The 8,814-nt window shown below is 49.3% G+C and overlaps 1 protein-coding gene across 4 annotated transcripts; it reads left to right on the top strand.

The window, feature by feature from the left end:
• Window positions 1-448: 448 nt before the first annotated feature.
• Window positions 449-7,883, top strand: MYL2 (myosin light chain 2). Of its 4 annotated transcripts, none has more exons than XM_048821927.2 (8): window positions 449-688; window positions 1,869-1,958; window positions 3,414-3,489; window positions 4,350-4,454; window positions 5,813-5,888; window positions 5,992-6,040; window positions 7,468-7,579; window positions 7,788-7,883. In XM_048821927.2, exons 1-7 carry the CDS (start codon window positions 686-688, stop codon window positions 7,564-7,566), a joined length of 498 nt encoding a protein of 165 aa, XP_048677884.1. In that variant the 5' UTR covers window positions 449-685; the 3' UTR covers window positions 7,567-7,579; window positions 7,788-7,883. The 4 variants fall into 4 exon arrangements, with proteins under 4 accessions (XP_048677884.1, XP_048677883.1, XP_048677882.1 ...); XM_048821926.2 differs by having other exon boundaries at window positions 7,719-7,883; XM_048821925.2 differs by having other exon boundaries at window positions 452-688; window positions 7,468-7,883.
• Window positions 7,884-8,814: the final 931 nt, after the last annotated feature.

The raw sequence follows: 8,814 nt of genomic DNA, 5'->3' as shown, positions 1-8,814 counted from the left end.
GCGTGGAAGGTGCTATCTCAGAGGCAGATCTGGGTGATAGATAGATGTATCTCACTGTACATGGAAGTCACCCCAGCTCTCTAATGAGGCAAAACAAAACCCTCCATCTGAATACCCCTGGACGGGGAGAGGGGGATGAAGTTCAAATCCTGGTTCAGATCTGACATTCACTGCACTGAACCTTCTTGATCTGCGGGCCAGATCTTCAGCTGCTGTAAATCAGTGCAGCTCCAAGAGCTGGCTCTGTACGTCTGTATAGACAGACATCCCTAGCTACCAGGATATATACTTTCTAGCATGCTTGTCTCGCCCCCACCAAGCCACTGACAAATGCAGGTGTCACTCATTCTGCACAAGCTGTGCAGCACGACTCGTGTCAACATCTTCAAAGTGGCACCCACACAGCCTGCTGGCATTTCTCTAACCTTGAAAACCTCTGGGTCTCACATGTCACAGGGACAACAAGCTGTTATTCAAGATGAGACCAAGACAAAGACGGAGAGACAACAGAGCTGGGGGTGGCGGAGGTGGCGGCTAACTTACCTATTACAGCCAAAAGTGGGCATGCGTTTATTTTTAAACTGCCCTGGGCTGTATTTATTGTTTCAGCGCAGAGCGGCCTGGGGGATTGTCTTTTGAATTCCTCTTGCAAGAACATCAGGGGCCGTGCAAAGCAACTCCGGTGATGGTGAGTAACGAGAGTGGGCAGCTGCGGGAATGACAGTGAGATGAGCTTGTCAGCAGCAGGATTCTTTACTAGGAGCATCTCTAGCGATCAGTGAGAGAGAGAGAGAGAGAGAGAGAGAGAGACTTTAGTGCCCTAATGGCACACACATGCCTTATAGCTCCTGAAACAAGGTAAGCAGTCTAGGGGTATTTAATACACGGTGGCATAAAAATAGCAGCAGCAAAGTGGGTTTTTTCTTCTAGGTTAACTGCTGCCCTGTCTTCAAATCAAGAACTAAACAGAGCTTGCAAAATGGGACTGAGAATATTTTAAGGTCAAATTGGAATTCTTTCCCTTCATCCATGCACCTTCTAGGAAGTACATCTCTATCCCTCGAACTGGCACATTTAAATCTTTTTATTTTTATTTTGCAGTACCTAGGAATACCAGACATGGACCCTCTCAATGGGGTCGCTTACAAATCTGTGATATTTATTTAAAAGGAAAAGATCATAGCAGATCACATGTGTGCAGCTAAGGTAGAAAGGACCAGAAGTTCTCAATAAGGTAGAAACTTTAGCACGTGTGTTGAAACATTTCCTGTTTAAACCACAAGAATCGCAATCAACTCAATTCTGGGTTTCATCTTCTTTGGTGTAGGAAAGGGCAGATTTTAGAGCGCTTTAATGTGTAGCCATTGCAGTAACATCATTCTTAATAAAAAGTACAAAACCGTGATAAAGCTCATAATAGTGACAGCCATTGCATGAAATCTCCAAGACGTGCTTAACTATCTTTTCCACTCCTGAATGTCTATTGTTACAAGGGGAGATTTCTTTGCTTTTACTTCTCAGCCAAATGTCATTTGAACCACAGCAGATGTCACACTGTAGTGTGGCTAGTCATTTTTCATGTCGCTTCCCTACTAATCAATTTGGTCAAATGCATCAGGAGCCCAAGAAACTGAGCTCTACCCTACCTTGTGAGAAGAAATAATAACTCCCATTGCTACAGAACAGCATGTACTTTACCCCACACTTCTGAGCTGAGAAAGAGCGGATCATTTCAAGAACTAAAGTGCACCAGCATGGAGCAGTCCCTAGCTATTCATAAAGATTTAGGAATAAATTCAGGGTAGTTTAAATTTATTCCACATTGAAAAATACAGTGAGTTAATGATAGCATGCTTGAATTTTCCAAGGCACCCAAGAAAGCTAAGAAGAGATCAGAGGGAGCTAATTCCAACGTCTTCTCTATGTTTGAACAAACACAGATCCAAGAATTCAAAGAGGTAAGTGGCCTTTGTTGCAATGACCATGAAGGGTAAAGCCAAGAACCACCTATATGGTGGTATCGTCAAACTTTTTCTAAATGCTTTTAGGTTCGGTGATGTTGGATTTGGAACAAGAGTCCTAGAAGCTCATTTAAAAGACAACTGCTTTACTGGGGGGACAAACAAACGTAATTCAACTACATAATCAAATACGGGGTCTTCTCTCAACTTCATGACACTGCACTCCCAGCAGAAGAGTGAGTGACAAGACACTCAGCCAATGGCACACAAGACAGCAGCCCTGTATAATCCGAGCAAATTCTCATTGGCTGAGCTGTGACCATGAGGCAGGGCATTATTACCGAGAACTGGTTAACCCTTTCATGGGTGTCATTAGGTTACACATTTTCAGGTCTTCAAAGTTACCCACAGAGAGTCTTTGGACAGGGTGATAACATGAGGCCTTCTTTAGCGGAGTGTATCCATATTCCTCCGAGTACGATAACTGAGGACAAGGCAGTGGCCAAAACTGAACTCCTGCATGCTGGGAACCATGGGAGCCAGTTGGGGCAGGAGACCTCATGCAAGTGAACTCCCCAACCCCTGTGCTCCACAACGCCTTCTCCTGGCTGAGTCCTTCCCCCCCGCCCCACTCCCTGGGCTTGTAAACACTGTCATAGTTACTCCAGCCCTGGGCTGCAGACAGAGTGGTTACTGCTTAGACAACTCCAGGCCTACTGATGAGCTTTACAAAACTAGAGAATAGCTACCATGTGGGAGAGAACATCTGTCACACCCCCTTTCCCCCCGCACAGGACTCCTACAGAAGGAATTCTCCTACCTGTAGTGATACCTTAGGGATAATCTCCCACCCCATGGGTCCTGCACCCTGACTGAGCTTTTGGACAGGGACATCTGCTCTCTTCTAGCTGATTGGCTGCAATGTCCATCAATCAGCGAGGCCCATCCCCTGCTAGCATTCACAGTGCATCTTCTAATGTCATTCTTATGAGCACCGTGGTCAGCTGGGCTCCTAGGACATTAGCAATTGGTCACATAGGGTGAGGCAGTTGGGTGGAGACACCTGCTCTGGAAGGGATGCAGTCTTGGGCAGCTGAGCAATGCCTCAGCCCGCATCACGCAGCCACTCCCAGAGGGGATCGGGCAACAGCCTCCAGCCCTGCACCACCAGGGAGCCTAATAAATGCTGCTGTACTGCTGAACAACAGGGGCTCTTTGGGCCCGATCCTGAATGCTGCTGGAAGCCCTCGCCTCTGCTCCCACTGACGTAAATCACTGTGAGAGGAAGGTGCAAGAACAGCTGTGAACAAAGACAGTTATGTCCCTTGCCACACCACAGTTCCTAGCCAGGCTGAAATGTAACATGGCTAAACAGAGGGAGCGATATTACACTCTCAGGGAGCTGTGGGTTATTGTTCTGCATGCTGCCATTCCCCTTTCTCCCCTTTCTAGGCCTTCACCATCATGGATCAGAACCGGGATGGCTTTATTGACAAGGCAGATCTGAGAGATACGTTTGCTGCAGTGGGTAAGCCTGCATCTTACAATGCCCCTCCTTCCTCCCAGAAAAGGCTTTGATCCTGTTAGACTAATTATTAGATGAGAAATCAACGACTCTGCTTTCCATTTCATTCAATCCCTGGTTAATTGGATCTTCCATTTCCTCTGCTCAAAACTACGGGACCCAAAATCATTTCTATTACAAAGAGCAGATTATTTTACTTTCTGAACATTTTTGGTCAGTGTGGATCATTTTTGAGGCTGATGTTGTTAAATAATTTAGGCCCTGGCTAGCAAAAATGGTTATTAAATTAATTAGGGCCCAATTCCGCCAGACTTACTCCTGCTGAGTAATACCTTACTCTATGAGTAGTCTTGCTGGATTATGTGATTTATGGGGTTTATGTACATCCTTGGAGAAACATAAGGCCCGGTTATCACCTCACTTAGAAGGGTGCAAATCAGTTGTGACTGCATTGTAATCCAAAGAGGATCAGGCCCTGTTTTTGTAGCTCTATGGATGACAATAGGCAGACGTTTGGTTCTGTTCATTTTACTGACAAAATGTAGGTGGGAACTAATCATGGTGCAATTCTGTGATGTTCTCTAGACTCATAGAAATCAGAGTAGCGGATACCTCAGTCAGTGCAGAATTCTTCCCTACGATACACTTTCTAGTGCTTTGTCTGGTCCAGTTCTCTTTCTCTCCAAGGATCGAGCTTCTACCACTTCCCTGGGGAGACTATTCCCATGGTAAAAAATGCACCTTTCTATGTCTTTTAACTCATTCATAGGCTTGTTTGTGTATAAAATGGGCTCATGTACCTGAAAATCTGCATAAAGTTTAATCCATGTCCCAGGTGATTTGTCTTTTTGTTTCTTGTCTAGGTCGTTTGAATGTAAAAAACGAAGAACTTGATGAAATGATAAAGGAGGCTCCTGGAGCAATTAACTTTACTGTATTCCTGAGCATGTTTGGAGAGAAGCTCAAGGGTAAGATAAGGCAGAGGGACGAAATGAGTGGAAGGATGGTCCGGTGGCTGTTACAGCGCTTGGGGGGGGGCAAGAGATCTAGGCTGTATACCTGGCTGTGCCACAGACTCCCTGTGTGACTTGGGCAAGTCACTTAACCTTTCTGTGCCACAGTGGCCCATCTGCAAAACAGGGATAATGACCCTGCCCTACCTCACAAGGGGTGCTAAGACTTAGCGCTTTGAGATCCTCAAAGTGAAGATGCTAGGAAAGGGCAATGTATATTAAAACATAAAGTAACTTTATTTGCAGTTTCTCCCCAAGGACCTGATCCTGCACTCAATGGGTGCCTTTGCGTGCACTTAAGGGGGCTTTGGCTCAGGACCTAGGAGTCAAATCACCCTCTTCCCCCCAGCAAAGTGCAGAAGGTGAAAATGTCCCAATGCCATTCCATGGAGTTTCTCCTGCATCTTTCCCTCAGCATGGTGGGGCAGGAAATGGCAAAGACAGGGTGACAGGGTGTTGCCAGTCAAAGTCTCATACACAGGATATTCCCAGAAACCGTGCATCTTGGTCTAATGCACACAGCAATCGCTCCTATTCGTTCTCAGCCTCCCCTGCACTCTTCTCAGTTCTGCCCCTTGCCTGCTGGGTGACCTTGAGCAAGTTGCCACTGCTCTGTGCCTCAGTTTCCCCAGCTACAAAACAGAGATAGCAATGCTTACATCGTTGTGCAGCACCCTGGGGCCTCTAGATGAGACACGCTCTCTAACAGCTGCCCACACCCCTCAGAGGGGTTTGGTGCCACGGACTCCAGGCGTGCCGATGTGAACTATTGTGGCTCTTTGCTGCCTACGTCCTGACAGGTTTTCAGGAGAGGATGTTGCGTAGAGCAGCAGCTTCTCTGTGACTCAGAGTCGCTCCTGCTCAGCAGCCATATCCCCTCACCCATTGTGCAACCCAAGCTATGGGACACTGGTGCAGAATTCCTTAAGCCCACCGAGCCCGCAGCTCCTCTGAGACTAGCATGCTATAAATACACTGGGTAGATTAGCTACATATTGGGGGCAGGGAGGGGCAACATGAATGTGCATCTGTTCCTCTCCATGCCATGGGATGCACATGGCCCCGACAGCAGGGGGTGGGTGGAGAGATGCCAGCCGTTGCTGTGCATGGCGGTGGTAGGCCAGGGCACGTCCATCTGCAGGCCCCTCCCTGCAGGGAATGAGCTTGCTCGACCACACAGCCCCTGTTTCCTGGGAGATGGCACAGGATCTGCGATCCCCCTCCCCGAAGGGGATGCCACTCCCCGGTGCGGCCCGCGGCAGGCATAATCCCTGCTCTGTGCCAGCAGCGGTTGCATGTGCTCCCCATTGCAGGTGCCGATCCAGAGGAGACGATCCTGAACGCGTTCAAGGTGTTTGACCCCGAGGGCAAAGGCCTGAAATCTGACTAGTAAGTGCAGAGCAGCAGTTGGGGTGTGCATGGGGCAGGGGGAGTTGTTCTGGTTTTCTCACCGTCCCTCCCTCTTTCTGACAACATGCTCTTTTATTTGCAGCATTAAAGAAATGCTGATGACGCAGGGCGAGAGGTTCTCCCAGGAAGAGGTATGCACAGGGCTCCTTTTCACTTCCATCCTTATACAGGGTGCACCATTCAGCAATGCCTAACACTGACCTGTTTACTGCGCATGCGTGGGCAGCAGGCTCAGGCTGTAACAGGTTGGCTTACCTTTCCAGGGTAGATCACAAGTCCGTGCCTCAGTTTCCCTGTTGTGACTCAGTTTCCCCATTGGTCTGCCGTCTCCCATTTGTGGCGGGGTGATCTAGTGCTTTGGACAGAGGAACAAAGCAAGAGCCCGCCCTATGGGGCAACCACAAGAGTTCAAATGAAACCGTCCTTCCCCTGCCCTGGACTGAGCAGTGCCTCAGTGTTTCCCATAGAGAATTCTCCTCACCTCACGGCGATGATAGGGGAGCCCATGCCCGGCCTCTACGCTGGGACCCAGCCCTGGGACCCTGCTGCAATCCCAAGATCATCCTGCGGCACAATTCCCATTGCCACTTCCGACCACTACCCATACAAATTCTCTCCGGGGCTCACCAAAAAGCCCTCTACAGCCCAATTCTTACTTCTCCTCAGGGTCCTCGCACTGTTCACCGCAGCCCTCCTGGGCAGCCCCCCAGCTCCCCTATTCCAATTCTTGCCGTGTCCCTGGCTGCTCCCACATTGTCTACAGACAGTCCTTCGATTGTCCAGCCCTCATGTGATGTGGGGGCTGGGAGTACCGAGCCCAGGTCAGAGCCATGACATAGGGCTCCGGGGTGCTGGGGGGTCCATCGCATCAGGCCATTGCACAAAGTAACGATGAATGAAGCAAATCAGTCTATTGCAACAGAGCCCATCTCCCACAGCCTGTACCATCCTACATCCTGGGGTCCAATAGCACTGGGCTTTGGGGGAGCCTAGGAGCTAAATTTCACAGCAGGCCTCTCTTTCCATAACCAGTCAAACCCAAGCCCCTGGATACAAACACCCCCAAAAGGTGAGAATTCAAACCCAGCCCGGATCCACATGTCACCATCTCTGTGATGGCCGGGACCAAGCCATCTCTGAATTGTGTGGGGGTTGGCAAGCAGCACCCAGGGCTGGGCGTGGACCCAACCTCTCCGCGATAGTGATGAGCGATGGAATCCCATCAGAGCGTCGCCGTATAGGAGTGCACTGGCAAGCGCCTTCAGCGGAGCTGGGGGTCAGGGCACAGGATTAGTGTAGATCAGTGGCCTTGCAGTTAGAGGTGCGCTGGAGACTTTCCTTTCCTTCCCATATTTCCATTGCTTGGTTAACAAGCGAGCGAAATACGGGCAGGCCGCCGCAAAGGGCAGTCTCCCCGTCCCAGCCTGCTCCCATTGATGCCAAGGGCAGAACTTCCTGTGATTTCAAACAGCTCCCAGCCCCCTCCTTCACTTCTGCTCACCTGAATACCCAACCAATCTGTTTAACCCTTTCCCATCTGGGCCCATTTACACTGCAGGTCGACCAGATGTTTGCCGCTTTCCCCCCAGACATCACTGGAAATTTAGACTACAAAAACCTCGTCCACATCATCACCCACGGGGAAGAGAAGGATTAAGAGCCGGGGTTGTGTAAGTTCCTCAAGCACAGTGATGGGGGTGGCCCCCTTGTAACGCTTGCCTCCCCCTACGGTTCTAGCTGGGTTTGGCCTGACTGTTTTCAGTGCAATCGTTTGTACGTGGTCCCACTCTTGCCTGTTTTTCTCTGCAGGGAAAAGCTTACTGTCACTGGGGAACTGCATATCTGAACTGTGTCCAAATTAAATTATCCATTTTGCAGGAGGAAATCCAGCTGCCTATGTCAAGAGTGAAAAGGGTCTGTAAAATAAATGCTTCTGTCTGGGGCAAACACAACCCTGCAGAGCTCTGAGGAAAAGTGGGATGAGTGTGAGTGAGTGAGTGTGAGAGAGAGAGATCTCCCCAGCTGTGGGCTGAGTCACACAAGACTCACTGAGCCACAGCTAGACAAGGTCACCACCGAAAAATCCCTGTGACTGAACTTCTGACGACGAGACTCAGTTACAGGGAAGGTGGCAAAGGCTGGTCCGAGGTGGGTTGTACAGTTTGCAAACATCAAACAGCAGAAGCCCAGCAGGGAGGAAATGGGATCATTCTGCGTGGCTTGCTGTCAAACTGCCACTAATCTAATGATGCACGGTACATCGCTGGCATTAGTAAACTTTTCTTACTGGGCAGCATGCGCAGACCACTAAAGCGTCTCTTTCTCTCTCTGTGACGGGTATCATGTAAGGTATGGGGTGCTTAAAAGACAAAATAACTAAGGCTCAATTGTGCTTTTGATGGCAAAGCAGGGCTACCCTGCCTCCTTTTCCAACTGCTACGACTACAGCTGTTATGACAAAGCTGCTGCCTTGAGAGCACAAAGACATGCAGCTATTTTATCCTCTCAAACCCACTGGTGCAGGCTCCCTTCATTCACACCCCTCTGGAAAACCCCCTGCTTCTGCAAAGCGCACAATACTGCTGTCCCACGTGGCTACAAAACCATCACCATCCAAAGTGAGAAATCTTTCCAAGCTACTGCCATCTCTCTGGATCTCCCAGGCATCTTGTCAGAGTCTCATCTGTCCTTGGAACAGGAACTGTGAGTGAGATGTTCAAAAGCATCTAAGAGGCTTAGGCGCTCTAGTCCCCGTCCCACTGACGTTCAATGGCACCACTGTGCTCCTCAATCACTTAGGCGCTTTTGCAAATCCCACATGATTTGGGATTTCTTCATGCACAGTGCCAGGCATCCCACTAGCAACCAGGGATTCCGATCTCGCTTTCCCCCAAGTAAATTTGGA

This window comes from Caretta caretta, chromosome 15 (assembly GCF_965140235.1).
Source record: "Caretta caretta isolate rCarCar2 chromosome 15, rCarCar1.hap1, whole genome shotgun sequence".
Taxonomy (NCBI): Eukaryota; Metazoa; Chordata; order Testudines; family Cheloniidae; genus Caretta; species Caretta caretta.
Note: the sequence above shows the minus strand (reverse complement) of the source record. Positions and strands in the feature narration are given on the sequence as shown.

Bases quoted from the DNA above. Each gene is read 5' to 3' on its own strand.
- MYL2 (XM_048821927.2), top strand. The intron at 3,490-4,349 runs GTAAGCCTGCAT...TTTCTTGTCTAG, and splicing joins AGATACGTTTGCTGCAGTGG to GTCGTTTGAATGTAAAAAAC. The intron at 4,455-5,812 runs GTAAGATAAGGC...TCCCCATTGCAG, and splicing joins GTTTGGAGAGAAGCTCAAGG to GTGCCGATCCAGAGGAGACG.